Genomic DNA, 25060 nt, shown 5'->3' on the forward strand with positions numbered 1-25060 from the left:
TTCTTTATATATTATATATATTTATAAGATTCTTTATTGAGTTGTAAGATTCTTTATATATTATATGTAAAGATTCTTTAGATATTGTGTGTTGTAAAAATCTTCACCTTTTAAATGGTGTCTTTGAAATAACAGAGGTTTTATATTTTGATGACGTGCCATCTGTCTTTTCTTTTCCTTTATGAGTAATGCTTTGTTATTGGATCCAAGAAATCTTTGCCTTCCCCAAGGTCACAATGATTCTTTTTTTTTTTTTTCTGTAAGTTTTATAGTTTTAGCATTTGTCTCTAGGTCTATGATCCATATCAAATTAATACTTGGCCTATGGTGCGAGACAAGTGTCAGGGTTCATTTTTCCATGTGGCTATCCAGTTAATTCAGCACTATTTGTTGATAAGATAGATGTTGACATCTTTGTTGAAAATCAGTTGACCACGTATTTACGGGTCTGGACTCTATTCTTTTTCACTGATTTGTCTCTCCTTATGTCTACCATGCTGTCTTATAAACTGTAGTTTCATGCTATCTTGAAAACAAGTATGTATGTGCCTCAACATTGCTTTTCCTATGCATTTCTGTATAAATTTTAGAGTTACCTTGCCAAATTGAAAAAAAATATATATGTATTCTGCTGGGATTTGGGGAGAACTGACATTTTAACCTTGTCATCTTCCAATTCGTGAACATGGATAGCTATTTAAGTCTTTAATTTCTCTTGGCAGTGATTTATGTGGCTTTCAGTGTATAGGACTTGAGCGTTGTGTTAAATGTATCCTTATATATTTCATTGGAATGCTGATGAGCATTATATGGTTTTATTTTAAATTTCAATTTCCAGTTTTCTCTTCTAATAGGTAAAAAACAATTAGGTTTTGTTTTGTTTTGTTTACACTGGTTTTGTTTCCTTAGGCTTTTCTAATTATACAATGTTGTCATTTGCAAATAGTTTTACTTCATCCTTTCCAATTTAAATGTCTTAAAAAACAGTCGTTTGTAGTTTTCATCCAATTTGAACATTTTCCGGCCATTATTTCTTCCCCGGAAACATCTCAGACTCCTCCCCTACTGGAATGTCTTCCTCAAAAGTATCTAAGTTTCCCAAGCAGGCCCGTGGTGCTGCCCGGATCGGATCGGGCGCCCAGAGGCCAGATCACAAGGATGGACAGGGTTGTGTCCTCTTTTCTCTAGTTTGGTGACTTCTTTCATGCTTTCCTCCGTATCAGAATGACTCTGTACCCTGAGGCGCTACCAGACTCCCGTGGCTCTGTGGTCTTCTGGTGGTTGTCCCCTGCCCGGGGCCAGGCTCAGGTTCCAGAGCACAGCCTAACAGGCAGATCGTTTCCACAGGCCGGCCCAGAATTTCTTTCGCTGGATCAACAAAGATCCGAGTGGCCAGAATGGTGATCGCACGCCGATTTGGGGTGACTCAACCTGTTTCACAACTGTAAGTGGTCTACATGAGTGATTTCACTTGTATCTCACAAAGACCCATGACACAGGTTTATAAATTATTCCCATTGAGGAAACTGAGGCATAAAGAAGTTTAGGTGCCCAAGTCCACAAGCTAATAAGACTGGTGGAGCCAAGAATTTGGGGTTTGGATTTCAGTAATCTGACTCCAGAGCCTGCCTTCCCAACCGTGTGCTTTAAGGGGAAAGAGCAAAGAGCTGTTCGGAGAAAGCACGGGTCTCTGGAGGAAGATACACAAAGGAAAGGGATAGAGTGGGAACAGTGAGATACTCTACCGCGGGAAAGGTTCTGCTTAGCCCTGCATCTGTAGCTTGCCTGTATCCGCTCCGACTTTTCTCCTTTGGTATCTTGTCATGTCTTCTTCCCTCCAGCTTCTAACACCCAACACTGCACTGCATTGGAGTCAATGCCTTTAGAACACTGGCTCCAGGGGAATCCACACAAGTGAGGCAATCCTACTATATTCCCCCTGTGCGTGACCCACTGGCCCGCGCAAGTGAAACAGGCTCAAGTGGGCGCGCCTTCCTCAGAGGGTCTGAAGGAGCCCTTGGCGGGAAGATCCTAGTGCCGGTCCCAGCGCCCAGAAACTACCTTCCCAAAGGTTGGGCGGGGCAGGACCACGGCAAGTCGGGTGTGTTCCGTGCGTCCCGAGTAAATGCACTAGCAAGGGGCACGGCGCCAGCTCCCGAGACGTGTGGGGCGTCTCTCTAAGAGGAGGTTCCCCCAGCTGGAGAAGCGGACAGGTTTCTGTGGGAGCGGAAGCCACACGGCCGCCTCGAAACCGTACCCGGGGGCTCGCGGGACCCCGAGCCCGGGCTCCCAGGCCCGGCGGCCAGGTCCCCCGTGCCGCGCGCGCTCCCGAGGGCCGGGGGCGGGGCGGCCGGGGCGGCGGCGGCGGGGGGCGCCCGCTCCTCCCCCCGCGGGCGGCAGGGCAGTAGGCGCCGAGCCCCCTGCGCGCGGCACATGGGGCGCCTGACGGAGGCGGCGGCAGCGGGCGGCGGCGCTTCAGCGGCGCGCTCGGCCGGGCCCCCTCCCGCTCCCCTTCCCCTGTCTTCCACCTCCCCCGGGTGCACGGCCACCATGGCGTCCAGCGAGGAGGACGGCGCCAACGGCGGCGCCTCGGAGGCCGGCGAGGAGCGGGAGGCCCCCGGCAAGAGGAGGCGCCTCGGCTTGCTGGCCACCGTCTGGCTCACCTTCTACAACATCGCCATGACCGCGGGGTACGTGCGCCGCGAGGGGCCCTCGTCTCCCTCCGCCCCCCACCCCCGCGCCGCCGTCCCGGGACGCTCAGCGCTCGGGGCGCCGGCGGGGCTGCGGGCGCTCGCGGCGGCGCGGGGCGGCGAGGGGCGAGCGGGCCGGGCGCGCGGGGCGCGTGCTGCGCGGGGCGGCGGGGGGGGGGGGGCGCGGGGCGGCGGGGAGGGGGGGGCGCGGGGCGGCGGGGAGGGGGCGCGGGTGGCGGCCGTGGGGGAGGGGCGCGGGCGCCGCCGCGGCCGCGGGCGTTGAATGGAGCGGGGCGGAGGCGGGGGGGGGGGGGGGGCCGGGGCCCTGCTCGCCCGGCATTGCCTAATACGGTGCATGGCGTGGCGCGGCGGCCCGGGGCGCGGGCCGGAGGTTAAGTATAGACCCGGGCAGGAATGCGGGGCCGACCCGCGGGGGAGGCGGCTTCGGCCCGGCCGCCCCGGGCGCCGCTACCGGCTGCTGCTGCTGCTGCTGTTGAAGAAACGCCCGGGTCCGGCCGCCCCCCGAGCCCGGAGCTGTCCGGCCGGTGGCCCCCACCGTGCGTTTCCTCGTGCTGCAGGTCGCTGGGCAGAGTCTTCTTCACTGTTAATGTCACCACGATTTTCATATTTTTGAGCCCCAGAGCTACTTGCTTGGGACGATAGTTTAGAAAGCCTGCCTTATCAGAGTGCGGCACTCGTGTCCAGCATCTTTATGGCCCCGTACTTGACGACTGATACCCCGTACTTACTTTTATTTCTGGCTTGGAGTGTGACTTACAAGTTAAGGTTACACAATGACTATCGCTCGTCAGAGAGCTGTCAAAGTGACTGCTGTGTCGACTGCTTCTCAAGACCTGTTGAGAAAATGCTCTTCCGTATCTGAATTGCATTGCCTTTTTAAGAAGCGATTTTCCCACTAGCACGTGAAGTATTAACCTATGTAAGTGTGGGGGAAAGCTAAATATCTTAAACTTTCTCCAGGGCTCCTAGAAAAATGGTATTGACAAAGAATAAATGGTGTGACCCAGTACTGAGTGCTTATTATGTGTTTAGAGTGATCCTGAATACCAAATGCAGTTGATGAAACATATATTTATTGAGGATTTACTATGTGCCAAATACTGTGTTGGTTACTTTAGATGTACTATGTCGTTTTTAGTCCCCTACCATTCTGTGAGGGATATGAGATACTACATTTGACAGATTAGGAAACCGAGGCACAGAGTGGTTAAGTCATTTGCTCAAGATCAGACAACCAGCAGGGGTCAGACTTGGATTTCAGCCTAGACAGTCTGACTTCAGAGATGTGCTGCTTCTTTGCCTTTATGCTTTAGTAAGCTTTATAATCTTGAAAGAGAAAAATAATATATTCAGAGCAACTGGAGAGCAATCGAGTACCCACTATACCTGCTGTCTTTAGATAGAGTGGAAGCTGAAAGAATTTTTCTCTCCTGTGATAGCCTCACCCAGTTGATAAACATTTTTGGAATACCTGCTGTTGGTTAACTGGTCTGCTGTCCCTTCCCTTTCCAATCCACTCTCCCTTTTGAAAACAGGGTTAACCTTAAAACTAACATAACTAGTTTAAAGCCTCCGGTGACTCCCCGTTACCACTCACTGTAACCTAAGGGATTTAGGCTGTTTGTCATTCAAGGGCCTTTGCAATATGCTCTCTGATTCTCATTTCCAGTTTGGTGGCATTTGAAATCAACTCTAACTCCTAATGCTGGCAAAGCACCATGCATTTTTATATTCACAGCTCTCCTTTATTGCTCAGGCTGTTCACTGTTTGCATATCTTCCTTATTCCTCATATGATTTCTAAGTCAAGCCATCCTCTTTGACGTTTTCTAGGTCTCCCACCCCATCTGGAGCAGAATTAAATGCCGTTGTCCTTTGTGTTCTCACACTTTGTTCCTCTCTTTCCTACCTGCCCAGCCTATTACTGTGTATCTGAAACTTGTATCTGTCTCCTGCCTATATTGAGAAGGTTTTTTTGTCATTTTCATCTCTGTTTAAAAGCCAAGGACACCAAAATGGAATAATCCATGTAACTCTTTGCAGGCTTTCTAGAGACACTGAGATTTGAAGAGGGAATAGGATTGGCATATATGGAGGATAGATATTTCGAGTGAGATAAAGTCTAGAAATAGGCATGAGGTGCAGGAAAGCCTGGCATATTGTCTTGATCTAATTGAAGGGTGGCATCGGGGGAATAGAGGCAAATAAGGTTGTGGTGTGGAAAATGAGACACAAAGGTAGACGTCGAATAGTATGGGTAGCAGAGGGGTTAGCTGAGGTTCTTTTTATCCATTTAACTTATTTTGTTTTTCTCTTTCAGCAGAACTTTGAAATTCATCAATTTTTTGTAATACTTTTGAAAACAACAAAGAGATAAGAAGTATTTACATAACGGTAAAAAAGAACTTGCCTAGGGACACCTGGATGGCTCAGTCGGTTAAGTGTCCAATGACTTCGGCTCAGGTCATGATCTCACAGTGTGTGAGTTCCAGCCCCGTGTCAGCCTCTGAGCTCACAGCTCAGAGCCTGAAGCCTGCTTCAGATTCTGTGTCTCCCTCTCTCTCCGCCCCTCCCCTGCTCACACTCTGTCCCTCTCTCTCTCTCACAAATAAATAAACGTTAAAAAAAAATAATAAAAAAAAAAACTTGCCTAATTCTCTGAGCTTAGCACGACCTTCTGTTTTTTTTTTCTTAGCTTTCATGTGAGTATCTAATTTCCTTCAGAATTTCATTCAAATCTCCATTTTCAGGGATGCCTTCCCTAGCTATCTTCATTCAAATAGCACATGTCCCCATTATGCTATTATTCCTCTTGCATGCCTGATTTTTCTCATTGCACTTACTGCCGTATAACTGTATAGCGTATTTTACTAATTCGGCTTGTTGTTATTGTCCATTATCTCTCCCCCCTCCCCATTACAGTGTAAGCTCCAAAATGCATCTTATAGAGCATTGTGGTTATAGTATCTGCTCTATTATATAGTTTATTTTCACGTAATATTCTACTAGATATTTCTGTGTGGTTTTCATAAATATATTCTTTCATGGTTCCATCAGAGTGTATAATGGCTTAAATCATTCTCCTAATGACAATTTGCTTTTGTTTCTGTTAAGTCAGTAGCTTCAGATGAGTTCCCAGGAGTAGAATTACACCTTTAAAGGATGTGAGGATTTTTATGGTACTTGTTCATAATAGATACTTGACCAGAGAAGTGGATGTATTCTCTCTTTCTCTCTCTCTCTCTGGTTTTGTTTTGTTTTGTTTTGTTTTCCTTTTCAGGACTTTTGAGCCCAGGAATGTTAAGTGCCTTTTCCTTGGTCAAATGAGAGACATGAGATAAATATTTTAAGCTCTGTCCTTGAAGAAGTGTAACCTGGGGCATTTATATATTGCAATAAAAGACAGTGAAATAGGTGCTCAGCAGAGGTGACAGGTCAGACAGGTAGTGGGAATCAGAGAAAGCTTTGTGGTGGAGATCATAGCATTTCAACTGAGCTTTGAAAGATCAGTGGGATTTCATAGGCATGGATGAGGAAACCGTGAATTAGAGTACACAGATGTGACATTCCTAGACATGTTATTGAAGCAATAACAAGTGGGCCTGAAGTGTGTGTGGGGGGGGGGGGGGGGGAGGAGGAATGAAACTGGATAGGGAGCCTGGATCATTGCACAGGGCCTTAAACACCTTGCTAACATATTTAGGTTTTAACCTGTAAATAGCACAATAAGGTGTTGGTTAAAGGCTGTGCTTCTCTCCTTTTTAGCCAGGTAGCCTCAGATGAGTTACTTAACCTCTCTGCCCCTGAGTTTTCTTATCTGTAAATTGGAACAACACAACTACTTTGTGAGAGTATTACAAGGAATAAAAAGATCATGGATATGATCAGCGGGGTGTTCGACACAGAAAGAGAAACTATTTAAGATAGTTTCAGAGTATAAATAATGTGAGTTATTAGAGTACCAAACCCACAGTTCAGGCATATCCATTTCCGCAAATGTTAAGTAACAGACATATATTTTATCCCATACAATGGATCTACCACAACTTGTTGATCCATTCATCTGTTGATGGACATTTCGGTTCTTCCCAGTTTTTGGCTGTGACGCTACCGTGAGCATTCATGCACAAGTCTTTGAACATACGCTTTCATTTTTCATGGGTGGATACCTGTGGGTGGAATGACCGGGTCATATGGGACTGCCAAACTTTTCGGGAGTGATTGTACCATTTTACATCCTGATGGGCAATGAATGAGAGTTCCAGCTTCTGTACATCCTCACCAACACTTGATAGGGTCAGTCATTGTAATTTTAGACATTCTAATGGGTGTATTGTGTTATCGCAATGTGATTTTATTTTGCATTTCCCTAGTGACTAATGACATGGAACATCTTTTCATGCATTTACTTACCAATTGTATATCTTTTTTGGTAATAGTGTCTGTTCAAATCTTACGCCTGTTTTTAAAAATTTTTTAAAAATGTTTATTTATTTTTGAGAGAGAGCAGAGGAGGGGCAGAGAGAGGGAGACACAGAATCCGAAGCAGGCTCCAGGCTCTGAGCTGTCAGCACAGAGCCTAACGCGGAGCTTGAACTCACAAAAACTCACAAACCGCGAGATCATGACCTGAGCCAGAGTTGGACGCTTAACTGACTGAGCCACCCAAGCGCCCCTTATACCTATTTTTTTAATGATGTTGTTTGATTTTCCATTACTGAATTCCAAGATTTTTTTTTAATATAGTATGGATAGAAGTCTTTTCTCCAATATATGTTTCAAATACTTTCTCCTAGTTGTGGCTTGGTTTTTCATTCTCCTCACAGTGTCTCTCAAAGAGTGGAAGGTCTTAATCTTGACAGTGTCTAGTTTATCTGTGTTTTTTTTTTCTTCTGTGAACCTTTCAGCTTAATTCCATTGGCATGAGTATCTACGTGCAGTAAGTTGACACACGTGTTGGCTGGGAAATAAAAGTTTCATTTTAGTTTAGGAAAGGAAGTTTAGTGGTGTCAATGAACAATGTATCAAAGCCCAGGGGCGCAAGTCTCCAAATGGCTACTTTACAGGAGGTGTCAAAAAGAAATGATAAAATTAGAATATCATCACTTCCCCATAACTGCTGAACTAATGGATCTGGGCAATGATCAGCAATGACTGCTAACATTACAGACAAGAGGGACAGCCACGAATTATGTGCTCTTTAGGGAAGGGCACAGCATAACTTAGAAATTAGCCTCCAGTGTGAATCTGTCTGATCAAGCCCCTGGAACTGTCAACAGGGAATACAGGGGACAGAAGAACGTAATAAATGGCACGTGGGTGTGTGATTAGCAAAACCCAGATGTAGGATGACTCTGCAGAATAAACCACTCGGTGTCCTCAACAGACAAGTTTCACAAGAAAGAAAGGGAGAAATGAGTGGATAGAGGAAGGGAGAGGAAGCCTATAGATTAAATAAATCATGAAAGACAAAGCAACTAATTACGAACCTTATTTCAATCATGATTTTTTTAAAGTTGAGAGACAATTGAGGAAATTTGTGTCCTGACTCTACATTTTGTGATCTAAGATGTTATCGTTAAAATTTTTCACATGGGATGATGGTATTATGGTAATGTTTATTGAAAGCAATCCTTTTATTTTGAATCAAACTATAGAATCTATTAGAGTTCCTTCAAAATAATGAGGGAGGGGGATGGTGAGGAGAGAAGTGAATAGAGGTTTGGATAATACAGGATTGTCCGTAAGATAACGATGGAAGCTGGACAGTGGGCACACGGGGGTTCATTATACCATTTTCTGTATTGTTGTATATATTTGAAGTTGTTCATAATTAAAATTTTGAAAGAAGTATTGAAATAAGAAAAGAAGATGCAGGTTTAGGTAACCAAGTTCCTTACGGAGCAGGTTGTCTCCAAGAAATCTCAGTAGAAAACGAAGCACCAGAAGCAGAAGAACTCCTTTGATAAGATTTTTCAGGGTCATGGTAGCATACTGGCATGGTGAGAAGGCCGTGTGTTGAGTGAGTTATGGCACATACCTCCTGTTACAGCATTGTTTTGTTTTCTCCACTTACTAACTTAATGGTTTCTTGAGGCAAGGCCTATGTCTTATTTATTTCTAATTTCCCAGCATATAGCACTCTCCCTGGCTTAGCAACAAGTGCTGAATGTGAAGATGAATGGATAAAGAAATGAATGAAGCAATCTCCTACATACAGAGCACATGTTTGTATATTTCACAAAATGAGTATTTTTCTCAAGGACTCAGCATATCTATCTGGGTTCATATTTGGGTAATCAGTAGGTCTAGCATATTTTTTAAAAACAGAACTTTCCGGAAAAGAATTCCCAGTTGCAGAGGCTCTAATCGCTTTTGAATTTTTTTCTTTGAATCGCAATTACTAAACCAGTGAATATAGGAAGTCCACAGTTAGTTAAATGTAGGGCCCTTATGGGAGACTTTGATTATCACTCCCTTGTGATGGTGGGCTTAGAAAGTGAGCACTGATTAGGTCGGATTAGCTCTTGGCCATATTGACTGAAAAATAGATGAGAGGTGGTCCTTTCTAACCCCACCCAGAGTATTAATTTTTTTTTTTTTTATTTCAAACAAGTTAGTTATTGGTGTTCTAATACCACACTAGGTGGTACAATACTGCCACCTATGGAACAACAGTAGAATTTGTTACCAAGTTCTTACGCAGGGCTTTTTATATCATGCTATTTAACATTGTAGAGAACTTGCCATCTAAACGAATCCTTGGATGAATGCTTTGGTACGTTAGTAATTACCTCTCAGAATGATCTTTTATAAAAATCTAATTTGGATTTTCCTAAAAAAAAAAAAAGAGGACAGTGGATGGAAAATGTGAATTTAAATATTTTACTAAGCTGTTTGTTTTCTTATTGTTAGTATATAGGGACTTAGAATTGGAGATAATGAAATCATAACATTTTAAACCTGGAAGGCACCTAAAACATCACCCAGATTAGCCCAGCACCGAATTCAACATTGGTTCACTATGGGATGAAGCCATCAGTTGAATATAGGAAAGCTGGGGTATTGTGGAAACAGAATAGCATGGGGGATTAGGAGACCTCAGGGGTTCTATGTCTAACTAGACCCCTGACCTTAATACTTAGGGTAAGTCACTTGACATCTCTGCCTGGTGACTGTCTCATCTACAACAGTGGCCTTCCAACCTTTTTGATAGTACACTACTATCAGTGAAAATATTTGAGCATAATTCTCCTTATAACTTTTGTTAGGTTTGTTATTTAAATAAATAAGTTATTTATTTTAAGTTTATTTATTTATTTGAGAGAGGCAGAAACAGCGTGAGCAGGGGAGGGGCAGAGAGAGAAGGAAAGAGAGAATCCCAAGCAGGCTCCATGCTGCCAGCACAGAGCCCAATGTGGGGCTCAAACTCACAAACCATGAGATTACGACCTGAGCCGAAACCAAGAGTAGGACACTCAACCAACTGAGCCACCCAGGCCACCCCTCTTCGTATACATTTTAAAATTTACTTGTAACTTAAATATATGAAATATTGTGATTAACTAGTATCCCAAGACACAGTATCTACCTAGAGCCAGACCAGTATAGCATCGTGGTTCAAGAGCATAGACTCTGAGCTCAGCGATGGGTTTACATCCCAGCTGCCTGGCTCTGTGACCTTTTCTGCCTATTTCCTCAGCATTAAAATAGGTTAATAGCAGTCCCTACCTCACAAGGCTTTTGTGAGGATGAAATATTAGTATGTTAAACATGCATTTAGAATATTGTCTAGAACGTGAAAGCATTCTGAAAGTTTACCATTATCATCACTGTTATCATTAACAGTTCCCCATTTTGAAGGTCTCGCTGATAGTTCCAGACTTTACCTGACTTCTTGTCATAGGAACACCTCTGCTTTCGCCTGGTGTGTGCTGAGGAGGAATATGAGTGCCCGGAGTGGAAGTGCCCGCCGCCATCTTCTTCTGTTGACCTTGTTGCCCATGTTCATCATATTCAACCAGTAGTTTCTTTGCGGGAACCTTTAAGCCGTTTGTCCATTTTATGAGTGTTCTTAAATTAAAAAGTTAAAACCGTATCAAAATGTTGTCATTCACAAACCCATTTAACTAGACACTTTGGAGACCACTGAATTAGAAGCCTGGGGTTTTTAAATACTCATTTCCATGGGTGTGTTAGTAAAGATTTTAAAAAGTTATAGATGGTGCAACTTTTTCAAACCTAAACGTGCTCTTGTAATTGTGAGGGGAACTGGAAAAAAAATTAACTCTCATGAGTGTCTCTAGCAGATTGGGCATAGGGTGAGAATGCTGGTCTCCTCAGGTGTAGCTTGTGTTTGAAGTACCCTTGATTCACAGCACAGAACCTCTGTTTCATGTACAAATGCAAGTTGAAAAGGGAAGGCATATGTATTTCGTCCTTTTTGTAAAGCAAATTCTTTCAAGGTAGGCCCATAATATGGCCTTCTGTATGTATGTCTTGTGTGGCCCAACAGTTGTTTTTAATGGGTGGCTCAATCAGTTAAGTGTCCGACTTCAGCTCAGGTTACGATTTCACAGTTCGTGAGTTCGAGCCCCGCATCAGGCTCTGTGCTGACAGCTCGGAGCCTGGAGCCTACTTCGGATTCTGTGCCTCTCTGTCTGTGTCTCTGCTCTGCCCCTCACCCCCACCCGCTCACAATCTGTCTCTCTCAAAAATAAATAAGAACGTTAAAAACATAATTATTATGAAAGATTTTTACTTATACTTACATATAAGTATATACTGTATATTGTGTAAGTACGTGCTTATACTCACAGCTTTTTACCTTGAGACATATTTCTATAATTATGAAATGCTTGGCAATAACCTCACTTGGTACATCAAGCCAATTTCTTCAGTGCGTCAGTTTATCTGCTGAAACCAAACACGAACTGGATATTGTTTGACATTTGAGTCTTGTTGGTCTCCAGTATGTTGTGTACATCCGCTTGAAGAGCCCGTATGAAAACAATGTCATTTCTTCCTGTGGGTTTTGTTAAAAAGAATAATGAACTGAGGACATAATAAAACATATATATCGTTACTCTAAATTACACCATTTCCTTGTAGGAAGCTCAGTGGTATTCATTTTGTTAGAACTTTATAAAATACTTTTATTTCTTCTAGGTGGTTGGTTCTAGCTATTGCCATGGTACGTTTTTATATGGAAAAAGGAACACACAAAGGTTTATATAAAAGTATTCAGAAGACGCTTAAATTTTTCCAGACATTTGCCTTGCTTGAGGTAAGTTTCCTATGATGCTGTTTTTCTATTGTTGTAATATTTATTTGAAAAATCGTTTGTTGAGCAAAGCCAGTCTTATTTTGCTGATGACATACCACCTACGGATTTGTAGAAAACCAGTGTTCACAGGGATTTATTTTATGTTGCATGCTATTGACTTGTGGTTTTTTTTTTATTTGCTTACAGATAGTCCACTGTTTAATTGGTGAGTTTCTGATTTAATTTTTATTGTTGGTATAAATTGCCTCCAGGGCAGCAATTGACTTGTTTTTGTTTTTGTTTTTTAATGTTTATTTTTGGGAGAGGGAGAGTGAGAGCCGGGGAGGGGCAGAGAGAGAGGGGGACAGAGGATCCCAAGCCGGCTCTCTGTTATCAGCGCAGGGCCCCTTGTGGGGCTCAAAGTCACAAACTGCAAGATCGTGACCTGGGCCGAATTCAGATGCTTAACCAACTGAGCCACCCAGGCACCCCTGACTTGTTTTTCTCTTTAAGGAATTGTACCTACTTCTGTGATTGTGGCTGGGGTCCAAGTGAGTTCAAGAATCTTTATGGTGTGGCTCATTACTCACAGTATAAAACCGGTAAGTGATGCTAACGTGTTCTCTTCAGGAGTCTGTAGAAAAGCTTTTTATTAATAGGAGTCTAACATATTAACATTGCTGTATTTCAGGAAACAGAACCACTAGGCAGAAAAGGGCTGGGTTTGGATTTAAGTGTGATTGTCCATTAACTTAGTGCATTAGTAGAATGACCTTGTAACACAAGCAAAACTAAATATTTATGTCCACAGTCTACTCTCTGATGTTTCTCAGCTTTTAAAATTAATATTCATATTCCGTCAAATAACGAACTGAAAATTCTATTTCCTATTGATGCGTATTGTCTTTGATCCTGTATTGAAGTCATCAGTGTCAACAGTTTATTGTTTCTCATTCACCATGGGGTGGTGTAGCAACAGGCATAAAAAAGCAAATACAGTTCTGTAGATCTTAGCAAATGGGGAAGGCAAAATGAAAGTTGGAAGGGCTGAGGAACTTAGGGGAAATTAGCATATTATTTACTGAGGCATGACAGGAGACAGACCTAAATCTAATTAATGGCTTAAACCCTTTTAGACAAACAAACACCATGCTCACTATGTCAAGACACTGGGCCTTATAAACCCATGACAGAAACATTTCCCAGATGGACCCTTCTGACCTTCTGACAGCCGCCAGCGTCTCCTGTCTACTTGAGGACAGATCTCTGGCCTCCTTTCCATTCCTGAGATGCCTTTCTTGTCCCTAGTCGGCTTGAAATGATACCGTAACTCCCTTCCCTTGCCTGCTAAACTTACTGGCCCCCGTCCGCATGGGGACAGATCACTGCCCTTCTGCCCTCTCACCACTCTGCACGTTAGCCCTTCCGACCGGTGTCTTTCACACACCTTACTCAGTCCACCTGGGCCCTTGCCAGTGCCCGCCATGCACTTAGCAATGACTGCCTGCCGTATGGAGAGCCAGACCTTTTATCCAGATTGCCATGCAGTTTAAAAGCAGGAGTCCAACATTAACAAAATAAAAGAGAGACTATTCCAGACAGTGAGCGAATGTAAGAGCTGGGCCAGGACTACAAAGAATCTGAAGACCAAGGAGAAAGAAGGACAAGATGGGATGGCCAGCGTTACTGTAGAGAAGTTAAAGAATCTAACAGGTTGCTCGCCCCCAAGAGAAAAAAGACCCATCTGCTCTCTTTTATCCTCCAAAGGATCTCTGCCTGAATATTACTATTTAATTGTCTCCAACAATAGTTTCCCACTGGCACCTTTCCACCACTCTTTAATTAACTTAGCCAACATTTATTGAGTGCCTTGTATGCACTTGACACTGTGCTAATGTCCGGATTTACAAATACGGACGGGGCGGTCCCAGCTGTCATGCATCCTGGCTGTTGGGAAGTGGGGGTGTGGTCATACAGACGTGGAATGATTTGAGAAATACCGACTACACATCTGTTCTGTGCCTGGGACTGTGCTGGGGACCTGGCTGTTCATAATAAAAGTACAGTTCCTGCCTTGTGGAGCCTGTAGCTGGGAGAGATGGTAGACAAGTAGATGTGCAAATACAGCTGACCTTGAACAACATGCGATTTAACTGCATGTGTTCACTCATCCGCAGATTTTTTTTTTTTTTGGACAAATATAGTAAAGTACTGTCAGTGTATTTTCTCTTAAGTTTTTCTTAATAGGGTCTTCTTTTCTCTAGCTCACTTTCTTGTCAGAATACAGTATATAATACATATGATATACAAATGTGTTCATCAACTGTTTGTATGTTATCAGTAAGGCTTCTGGTCACCAGTAAGCTTTTAGTAGCTAAGCTTTGGGGGAGTCAAAAGTTATACACACACAGGCTTCTTGACTACACAGGGGGCGTTGGTGCCCCTAACCCCCACGTTGTGCAGGGGTCAGCTGTAATGGTTTCATTATATTAGTGTTAGTGCTTTGAAACAAGACGAGTGCATTATATTACAATATACTTGGGGACTTAGTCTGACCTATGGAGGGGAAGGAAGGCTTCCCTGAGGAAGGAGTGTATAAATAGCACAGTGAGGGATACGCAAGGGTTAGGCAGACAGACTTTAAAACCAATTGGCAAGTGTTATGATACAGATCTGAGCGAGGAAGGTAGACAAATACCTGCTTGGGGTGAAAGGAAGGGTTTGGGAAAAGTTTTCCAGAGGGCGTGATGTAGCTGGATCTTAAAGGATGACACGGTTTTCTATCGGAGCCAATAAGTGAGTAAGTAGCATTCTCATGGAGGGATGTGTTAAGATGTAACCGTTCAGAACATGTTCTGGAAATAATACAAAATTGGTATCACGAGAGAGAGAGAGAGAGAGAGAGAGAGAGAGAGAGAGAGAGGTAGAGGTAGTAGTGGAGTGTTGAGAGATTGCAGGTTAAGTTGGAGAGACTTCTGAGCTCAGATTGTAAAAAACACCTTGATCACCATGCACAGGGGGTAGGATTGTATCCCTTTCTCCTGTTAAGCAATGGGGAGCCCAAGAAGCCTGTAAGTCACAGACGAGCTACTTCCAAATGTGTTTTTGTTTGTTTTGCTTTTGAGAGAAAACTTCCATCCACGAAGAGAGTAGAGTGGAACGGGTATCTGGGAGGCTGTTACGGGAGTCTGGATGGGAGAAGAGCCCCGAATTACAGTGGTGGAAGCAGGAAACGGGTGGGCGGATGCAGGGGCCTGGGCTGCAGGAGGATGGGTCATCAGGTGACCGCCGGAAAGTTGGAGCGTCAGATCGTTCCCATGCTGGTTTTGAGGGGGTGATGTCGTCCTCGGGTGGTTCGGTCAGCGGCTGGAGTGAGGGCTGAGGAAGAGAAAGCAGTAGAGATTTGACTCTTCCCCCGCCCCGGATGCGGTCGCGTTGTGTATCATAACGGGATTACGTAATGGGGACTGCGTGAAGTTTGCTGTCTTGCCTCGGTCTACCCCTAACGTTCCAATGCGATAAAAGACACATAGTAAATAACTAAAATGAAATCTCTTCACGGAGGAAAATGTTCAAGGTGAAACGACACTGTGGATTTCTCTGTGATTCTGCAGATCCAGAATGAGGAGAGCGTGGTGCTTTTTCTGGTCGCGTGGACTGTGACAGAGATCACTCGCTATTCCTTCTACACATTCAGTCTTCTCGACCACTTGCCATACTTCATTAAATGGGCCAGGTGGCGATGTCTTGCGGTGTAACTGCTCATAGCCCTGTGCATGTGCGTTTTGTGTGCTAACATCAGCGAACCGAAATTTGTGCCTTAGCCCCGTGATGCCAGGATGCTGTTGTTTGGCTGTTAGCCGTATAATAACTTGCATTCTAAAGGCTTAACTTAATGATCAGAGAAAAATCATATTGACGTATATTTGGAGTAAAATCAATGCAGGGCAAATTATATCAGTATCCTTAAATAACCTGAATTGGCCATTTATTTTTCTTTAAAAGCAAAATGTACAGTTTTTTGAATTTTATTAAATAAACACAGTGCCAAAAATATGGCCTTTTGTCTGAATGATTTAAATTATTTTAGTAATCTGGCATCCATAATTTTTAGGATCTTATATATACAATGTCAACTTCTTTTTTTTTAATGTTTATTTATTTATTTTGAGAGAGAGAGAGAGAGTTCAAGCAGGGGAGGGGTAGGGAGAGGGAGAGAGAGAATCGCAGGCAGGCTCCATGCTGCCAGTGCAGAGCCCGATGCAGGGCTCACACTCCCAAACTGTGAGATTATGACCTCATCCGAAATCAAGAGTTGGATGCTTAACGGACTGAGCCACCCAGGTGCCCCTATAATGTCAGCTTCTTTGGTACGTTTTAAGTAGCAGAGACAGAAATTTTTAAAGGTCATACTTACCTAAACTGTATTATTTGGAATGTGACAAAATTTATATTTCAAGGGTTCTAAATATGTCTATCCTAAAGCAACAACTTTTATGTTTTTTTTTTTAAGTTTGAATTCTTTGAGCACCTGATATTTTACAAAGTTATTATAAAAACAAGACTGCTCTTTGGAGAACAAATCATACCAGCCAGCGTAGATTTGTTTTTTTCCTTCCCTGTGTCATACTTACAGTTGCTACAAGAGTAACACGTGTTGTGTGTGTCCTCCATACCTGAGATGCAGGTTTGAACACAAGAAAAACTCTGTCCTCTCATGACCTAGGAGACAAAAAATGAAACCACTCACAGATATGTGAAATGCCAGATGGTGGGAAGGACAACTGCAGTGAAAGAGATCTATCCCAGATACGTCTGTTCCCCTCTATGTCTGTTCTCCATAGGTAGGGTACAAGAGTTTGGCGATATTTGCATCCTTTACATTTTCTGTTAAACAACAGAAGTAGTATGTTTTCGTTGTAAAAAACTCAAAAGTACAAAGTATATAGAATCAACACGGAAAGTTCCTGCTTATACCTACCTCATGAGCTTGCTTCCTCTGGAGGGAAGATGTTTGCAGTGTACCCATCCAGACTTTTTCATGTTAACGAAAATGTGAACACTCAAATGTGAGTTTCTAAAAACAGAAGTAGAATGACATTGTATTTGCTTTTTATATCTTGGAGTTTTTTTTTTGTTTTTTTTTTTTTTTTAAGTCAAAACAGGAATATTTAGATCTAGCTGTAACTCTTAATGCCGGGCAGTATTCCGTAGTATGAATGGCCAGTTCTCTGTTGCTAGAATTTAGATAATTTCCAGTTTGCTAATAGTAGAAGGCCTGCTTTGAGCTATCATAAACAATGCTATATCCATGTATTTATTTAAAAAAAATTTTTTGATGTTTATTTATTTATGTATTTATAATATTTGAGAGACAGAGATAAGCAGGGGAGGGGTAGAGAGAGAGGGAGACACAGCATCCGAAGCAGGCTCCCGGCTCTGTGCTGTCAGTGCAGAGCCCAGCTTCAGGCTTGATCCCACAAACTGTGAGATCATGGCCTGAGCCAAAATCAAGAGTCAGACACTTAAGTGACTGAGCCACACAGGTGCCCCCATATTTTTGTTTTTTATATAAAAGAGGTTTTTTTGTTTATTTATTTTTGAGAGAGAGAGAGAGACAGAGTATGAGTGGGTGAGGGGCAGAGAGTGAGGGAGACACAGAATCCGAGGCAGGCTCCAGGCCCCTAGCTGTCAGCACAGAGCCCGACGTGGGGCTCGAACCCATGAACCATGAGATCATGACCTGAACCAAAGTCAGATGCTTAACCGACTGAGCCACCCAGGTGCCCTTATTTCTATTTTTTAAAACCCTGATATTTATAGTAACACATTCGTAACTAGTTTGAAAGTAAGCATACAACTAGCATCAGATTTGATTTTGATCCCCGTATATTAAAAGCCTAACACTTTTTTTTAAGTAGTTACTCCTTTTTCCTAACTCCTGTATTACACATGTTCAAATATAATGAACTGTTGAATATATAAAAAATCAAAAATAAAGGAAAAAAACCTTTTAAATTGTTTATAATACCCCTCTGTCATGATACTCACCGTTAACTGGATTTATATCCTTTCACACTTTTTTTATGTGCCCCAGCTCCTTTTAGACATTTGTGGCTGACCCATTTTGTTTCTTGAAAATGCTTCAAAATTGTCATTTGAACTTAAACATATTGTCTATCATAAGAAGGTTGTGCTCCCATGGATGTATGTTTGTTGGTTTTATTCTTACTGTAACTGAACATTCTTCCGCTTTGAGCAGTTGGGCCTTTCACACAGTTGGAGGTTTGGAGTGTCACCAGACTAATCCTAGAATATACCTCAGTGCCATCTTGCACGATCCCAGTCTTCCAGACTTCTGGCACCTTCGAAAATACTAATTCATGAGATAGTTTCTTCACTTGCCATATTTATACAGTTTGTTTGTGAAAGGCACATGTCTTAAATGTTTTGTCTGTCTGCCTTTTAGAATGCATTTTGCATGTGTTGAATTTCTAGAAAAGTTCAAAGCTCTGCCATTGCATGTTTAAATTTGCTGTTCAGAAATCCTTCCTCAATTGCATTAATGTTAAACCAGGTACTATAAAATCTTTCAGCTTTGAAATGTCCATGTTAGCATGATACATGTCAGTTAACCGTAATCACGAATCATTTTATTTCATGTCAAAAATCTTAAGTTCCCAGGCGTATTTGCCAACCTCATTAAAAAACCTAAAATAATATTTGTACTTATGTTCAAATGTTGAAGCTTCTGTTCTCAAATAAAAGTTCCACTTTAAGAATGGCTTCTTATTTATAAGTAGCCGGCCTACTCTGACAGTTTGAATATACTTTGATGCTGTTTATGTGTTAGAAGTGTTCCTAGAAAAGTCCACTGAATAGGTACTTGTATATTGTTGTTTTTGTTAATTTCCACTTTAATTTTGAAAATGCATTCCCTTCAAAAAAAATTTTAGGTGCCAATTGGGAATTTTAAAGGAGGCATTATATCTTTTTCTCAATAAGGAGTTAAATTTCTCATGCTGCCATCCGAACTTAGAGAGTTGGTGATGTGCAGTCTTTTTAAAGTGCAAAGAAAGTAAATGACATAATTCTTTCTCATTACATTAAAAATAATCAGTGGCCGAAGGCCTTAAACTAGTTCACTCTAGGATTGATAGGGTTTTTTGTTGTTGTTGAAGAACAATGCTTCCAAAAAAACTCATTGGAGAGTCACATAAAGTTTAAAAACCACGTAAATAAGTTTGAACATTTTACTGGAGAAGGGCTTATAAAATGTTCAGTTATATGATTTTAAATTGAGTTAGGACATTAAGACTGGAAAAGAGTGATTTAAATAATATACAAATTACAAAGACTAGTAAGAAAGCAGATGATATACCCAAGGCAAGGAGGGGATAAACAGGGACAGTAAAAGGATCATTGGTCTTTTCTTTCACCACTTGGTTTATTTTGGCAAATAATTCTGTTCCTCTCCCGTCTCTTATCCTTGTATGCCCTTGGCGTACTTGGTATCACCAGTTTCCTGCCATGCTGATGATTTTAACTTTTCTCTACAAATATTAATGCCAACAACATGATTAAATAAAATATGGATTGATTTGATTTCTTTCTTTTTCCACTGAGATTTTGACCTTTATTTTCTGTGGTAACTCCCTTGGAGAAAAATGATTTTCTTTAATGGAGAAACGTTGTCGCCTTGGGTCTTTGCTGCTCTTTCTGCTGGAGGCCCGCAGAGACTTGCAGAATGTTTCTCTCACTGCAGGTGGAAGTGACGGCTGGCTACTCTGTGTTAGAGACCCCGCCATAGCCCAAATGAACAAGCTTGTGATTTGGGGTTTTGGAAAGAACCTTCTCAGTTCTGCTTTAAGCAAGTTGTTCCTTTAATGTGGGAATTTTGGAAACAACTCGTCTTTCTTGTTTTGTTACGAAAGCAGTTTTAGACAATATAGTCATTAGTAGTTATGGAAACTTTAGGTAGTATTATTTCAGTTTTCTGAAATGGTAATTAATTCTCTTTTAATTAGTAACCACAACAGGGTTTTCAAATGCCTCCAGAGAACCCCTTTGGTAATTTCAAGATGTAGATGTCAAGTTAGGAGCATAACTGGTCTTTTAAAGCACTGCTCCTGACCAGTAAGTGACTCGTTCAGTTCTGATTTCAGGTGTCAAAGAAGTTACCTTTACAATACCTTATAATCCGTACAGGTGCTTTACAGTATTTACAACGCTTACGTGCTTTGCAATACAAAACTACATACATATTTTTAACATGTATACCATTATTTCAGTACTGTAAAGTAAGTTGACTTCTTATTTTATTAAGATCTTGCCATCTTAAAATGGAAACTGCTATGAGAAAAAAGGAAGATCATTAAATTTATAAGCAAATAATTAAAGTAGAGAAAACTAACCCGTGAGGGGCATTGTAACTATGTGCAGGATGAATTTTTAGGTTTAAAGACAGTAGTAGCAAAAGAATGATGATGTCAAATCCAGTCATTGCCCTAGAAAAATAATTCCTTGAGGTCTTTCTTTTCTCCAGATACAATTTTTTTATCATCTTATACCCTGTTGGAGTTGCTGGTGAACTTCTTACAATATATGCTGCCTTACCCTACGTGAAGAAGACAGGAATGTTTTCAATAAGACTTCCTAATAAATACAATGTCTCTTTTGACTACTATTATTTTCTTCTTATAACCATGGCCTCATATATACCACGTAAGTATGTGGTTATTAGTACTTTGGTTTAGCAGATGCTGTGAAAGTTTTTATAAAGTATCATGATATGCTGGCTTAATAAGCAAGGCAGCATAATGGCTTACAAATACATCAAAACTTCTGTTCAACCCCACATTTAAAATTCATAATTTTAAATAATTGAAGAGTGAGTCAAAAAAGACTGTTTCCTAGTTATAAGGAAAAAGGTAGGTAAATTGATACACAAATGACTGCCTTCTCAAAATCATTTAAAGAGAAGCTTAATACAACTTTTTTTCTTTTTAAAGAAAAGATAGAGCCCCCATCAGTGAACTATTTGCCAGCATTTAGAATTATTTCTCTGAAGAGAAACATTTTATCCAAGAAAATGTCGGGTCATTTCTATCTATTCCTTGAGCATATACTTGGAAAAGTTATTCAAGATTACTTTTTAGTCTTGTGTGTGTCGCTCTACGTACTAGAAAATAACGAAGGTGCTTTTTTAAAAATATTTTTTTAATCTTTATTTATTTTTGAGAGAGAGAGAGTGCAAGCATGCACGAGCGGGAGAGGAGCTGAGGGAGGGAGGGAGGGAGGGAGGGAGGGAGAATCCCAAGCGGGCTCTGCACTGACAGCAGAGAGCCCGAAGCGGGGCTTGAACCCATGAACTTCAAGATCATGACCTAAGTTGAAATCAAGACTTGGATGCTTAACAGACTGAGCCATCTAGGTGCCCCATTAAAATATTTTGAATAATTCAGCCTCTTCACTAATTTCTTGTCCCCTTTCAGTAGGTTGCAGTGAATTGGTGAGGCTTTACTCACTTCATGTAAATACCCACAGGGTTAATGTATTTCAGTCAAATTTTGATAGTCACCAGCAGGAAATACACAAGTAAAACAAGACCGTTATTTACTTTTCTCAATAAAATTAGAGACTCTAAAGTCCGTGAGGGAGCCAAGGAAATAAGCAGAGTTTATAGCATCTAAAATCTGCATCAACACGATATAAAATATTTTATGTAATGGGGGTGCACATAAAACTTGGCCAGCCCCTTGAGGCCTCTAACTTTGAAGCTTTTTCAAAATTGGCATTGACTTGACGGTCACACAGTGCATTTATTCCCCTCATCTTCTGTCAGTTGGGCCTAACTGTCATCAGATTATCCACCAGCGGCCGTTCGGGAGGGCTGAGGGGTGGAATGTCTGCAGCACCCGTGTGCGCCCTCTGCTTCCGCAGCGTCTGGTGAATGGCACCATGCCTGGTGCAGGGCCACAGCCTGCTTCCGTTTATATCCTAGTTACAGGTTTGGGAATCGGGTCCCCCTCTTCCTTGTAACTGCGGAGGCATCTCCACAGAAACCTGAGGCCCAACAGGTCATGGCTGGAAACCATCAAACTAGTAACTGTTGGTTGTGTGTTTAGTGGTGTCCTGAGAGATGTAGACTCTGGCCCGTGTCACTAGGAGCTCCGTTCATGATGCTGATGGTTCCTTGAGGGTCCCAACTTGCTGGAGCATCCGTCAGCCAGGGGGATGTTTTCCACTGGATCGTTAATATTAGCTGTAATACAGCTAGTTTTACTTTGTTCATTGAATTTTTTTGTTCATTGACTGTATTAACAGTCCTGCGAATAGTACTCAAAAGAAGTGCTACTCTCATTTTTCAATAATGACATTACAGGTTGGAGGACATCGCAATGAGGACGTTACAGACATGGTTTACAAATCACCCAGGTAGTAAATAAGGCTAGGGTTTGAACTCAAGCCTGCCCTTCCACTACACTACTCAGAATGTGATAGAAGTATTTTCAATAACTGGTCAGTTAGGTTTAAGTATATTTTACCTGAATATGTTCAGGCCCCTGGGTATGATACGATGATTACATTTATCAAGATGGGTGATACCTAAATTAAAAAGAATAAAATCCGTTGTGTATTTTTCTTCTATGTGGGCTAAGTTCTAAAAATAGTTAACTAAAGTTGCCTGAGCAAGATATTCAAAGCTTTTTTTTTGTCGTTAGTTAATTGATTTTAATAATTCAGTTCATCATTTTCAGAGATATTTTTACAAATATTTATGTTGTTTATAGCTGATGTTAATTTGTATACCCACTAACATTTACACTATAGTTTAAAAGCCCTGGTTCAAATGGGCTAAAAGTAATTCTTCAAATTTGGAAGGGCAGATGACCCTTTGTCTAACTGACTTAATACATATACATAAATGTGTATATAGCAGAATAGCCATATACCCAACCAAGAGAGGCTTCTGCTCTTGGTGTTCTGGCCCTCCACTGATCATTCTCCACACAGGCCTCCCCTCCCCTTCTAGACCGCTTTCTAGAAACCTGGGATCATGGAATTTGTGACCCAAGTGGTGCTGAGTGTGCATGCACCTAGGGACTGCATGGATAGGCCTCTTCCCCAGTCTGTTCTCCTGAGGGATAAACCATGTCACCAGTGAAAACAGTCCTGAGATCAAGGGGTAGCCGAAGGGCAGCTGTGTATGAAGGGTATGGATACAGTTGGGTCGTGTGGGCGTAGATGTCCATACATGTTCACGAGACCCCGAGTGGTACAGGATAGCCAGTGGACCAGAGAAAAGGGGGCCAGGTGGGGGCAGTTTTCCTTGTGCTGGAATGTTCTAGCACAGGATTCCAAAGAGTTACAGAGTTCTAAATTCAAACTTGGCCTTCCAGGTCATTACAAAGGTACATTTATCAAGATATTTAACTTTGCTCCAGAATCCCCAGCAGTTAATGGCATTACAGCCATACCCTGGAGATACTGTGGGTCCAGTTCCAGGCCACTGCTGTAAAGCTATTACTGCCATGAAGTGAGTCAAATGAATTTTTTGGTTTCCCAGTGCATACCAAAGTTAGGTTTGCATTATGCTGTAGTCTGTTAAGTGTGCAATAGCATCAATGTTCGCATCTTAATTTAAAAATACCTTATTGCTAGAACATGCTCCCTGTCAGCTGAGCTTTCAGTGAGTCCTAACCACTGATCACAGATGGCCATGACAAGTACGATAATAATAATAATGAGGAAGGTTGAAGTCTTGTGAGAATTACCAAAATGTGGCACAGGGGCACAAAATGAGCAGATGCTGTTGGAAAAACGGTGCCAACAGACTCCCTCGAGGTGAGGTTACCACAGACCTTCAATGTGTAAAAAATGCAATCAAATGGAGGTGAGCCTATAAAACATGTAGGCATATGGTATGTGGAGGCCCACATTTCTACTCTTTCCCCGAGCTCTGTGAATATTTGGGAAGGCCGAGGTGGTGGATGATGTGCTTGCCCTCGAAGCTTGCTACTGGGAAGAACTTTCTAGTATAAATAATTTTCAACAATACCTTCTTTTGTTTTCTTTTTTTTTAATCAGTGTTTCCACAACTTTATTTTCACATGTTACGCCAAAGAAGAAAGGTGCTTCATGGAGAGGTGATTGTAGAAAAGGATGATTAAGTGATCCCTGCAAACAAGGTGCTTTTTCCAGAATAACCCGGATTACTTGAGTCCAAGTTTTAATAACAAGAATAAACAACTTTATGAAATATTACAGCTTGTATGATTTCTTAGAATATAACTTGAGATGTGGTATTTGCCAATATTGTCTTCACACTGTGCAAGGTCAGTTTCCTATAAAAACTGTGCGTGTGTTTATTATCAACTCCCGGGTAGGTGATGATCATGAAGAATTGGCTGTGTTACCTGGAAAAAAAATACTTTTTTTTGTTTTTGTTTTTGTTTTTAGCTTTACTCAAGTTTTTTTGTTTTTGTTTTTGCAGCATATGCTCCAAGGTTTTTAAATCAATATTTACAAATGAGTTTAATGATTTAACATTATGATACTTGGCGGTGATATTTATATGATATTTATAAATGAAAGTAAATGCAGAATTATAATAACTTGTTAGTAATGTATTGGTATTTTCTGAACCCAAGATCTGTTTCTTACAAGTTAGATGGCAGCATTTTTGATTAATAACAATTTTTGGAAACATGGACATAATTGGCTATGATAGGACTTTTGATAAAGTAGCCATATAACAAAATATCCAAACAGATGTCACAATTGGAAAATATTCTTTGAATATATGTCTAGGCTGTTAAAATTACATATACCACTAAGCAAATTTATTTCTATTTGAATTAACCTTCAAGGACCACCTTTTCAACTATAAGGATTTTAAGGGATTAGAAAGAATGAGTATATACTTTGCCTCACTTGTAAAAAAGAAAAGAATAACATTGGGTCTGATCATAACATTATAGTCAGAACTCTGGCTGCAAAAGGCTTCTCTGTACCTAGACTCATCTAATAAAAATCATGATAATCTCTTTGTGGTACTTAGGTAATGAAAAGTTTTGGGCTAT

The 25060-nt window shown here is 41.5% G+C and overlaps 1 protein-coding gene and 1 long non-coding RNA gene across 2 annotated transcripts; one reads left to right on the forward strand and one right to left on the reverse strand.

Annotated features, from left to right (window-relative positions):
• The first annotated feature begins 2227 nt into the window (after nucleotides 1-2227).
• HACD1 (3-hydroxyacyl-CoA dehydratase 1) lies at nucleotides 2228-24242 on the forward strand. Its single transcript, XM_086714832.1, has 7 exons — nucleotides 2228-2690; nucleotides 11879-11996; nucleotides 12183-12201; nucleotides 12489-12577; nucleotides 15590-15711; nucleotides 20521-20699; nucleotides 24066-24242. The coding sequence occupies exons 1-7, from the start codon at nucleotides 2434-2436 to the stop codon at nucleotides 24146-24148; spliced, it is 867 nt and encodes a 288-aa protein (XP_086570958.1). The 5' UTR covers nucleotides 2228-2433; the 3' UTR covers nucleotides 24149-24242.
• LOC147579492 (uncharacterized) lies at nucleotides 15106-17057 on the reverse strand. The gene is made up of 3 exons (XR_015254000.1): nucleotides 16957-17057; nucleotides 16652-16697; nucleotides 15106-15353 (listed from the first exon to the last, which is right to left on the reverse strand). It is a non-coding gene; the product is annotated as an uncharacterized LOC147579492 (long non-coding RNA).
• Nucleotides 24243-25060: the final 818 nt, after the last annotated feature.

This window comes from Puma concolor, chromosome B4 (genome assembly GCF_028749965.1).
Source record: "Puma concolor isolate L17-30 chromosome B4, mPumCon1.1.hap2, whole genome shotgun sequence".
NCBI classification, from domain to species: Eukaryota; Metazoa; Chordata; class Mammalia; order Carnivora; family Felidae; genus Puma; species Puma concolor.

What these genes read in the sequence shown, in the direction of transcription:
- HACD1 (XM_086714832.1), top strand. Translation starts at nt 2,434, where the DNA reads ATGGGGCGCCTGACGGAGGCGGCGGCAGCGGGCGGCGGCGCTTCAGCG. An exon ending in AACATCGCCATGACCGCGGG is followed by an intron (nt 2,691 to 11,878) that starts GTACGTGCGCCG and finishes TATTTCTTCTAG; the next exon opens with GTGGTTGGTTCTAGCTATTG. An exon ending in CATGGCCTCATATATACCAC is followed by an intron (nt 20,700 to 24,065) that starts GTAAGTATGTGG and finishes TTTTTTAATCAG; the next exon opens with TGTTTCCACAACTTTATTTT.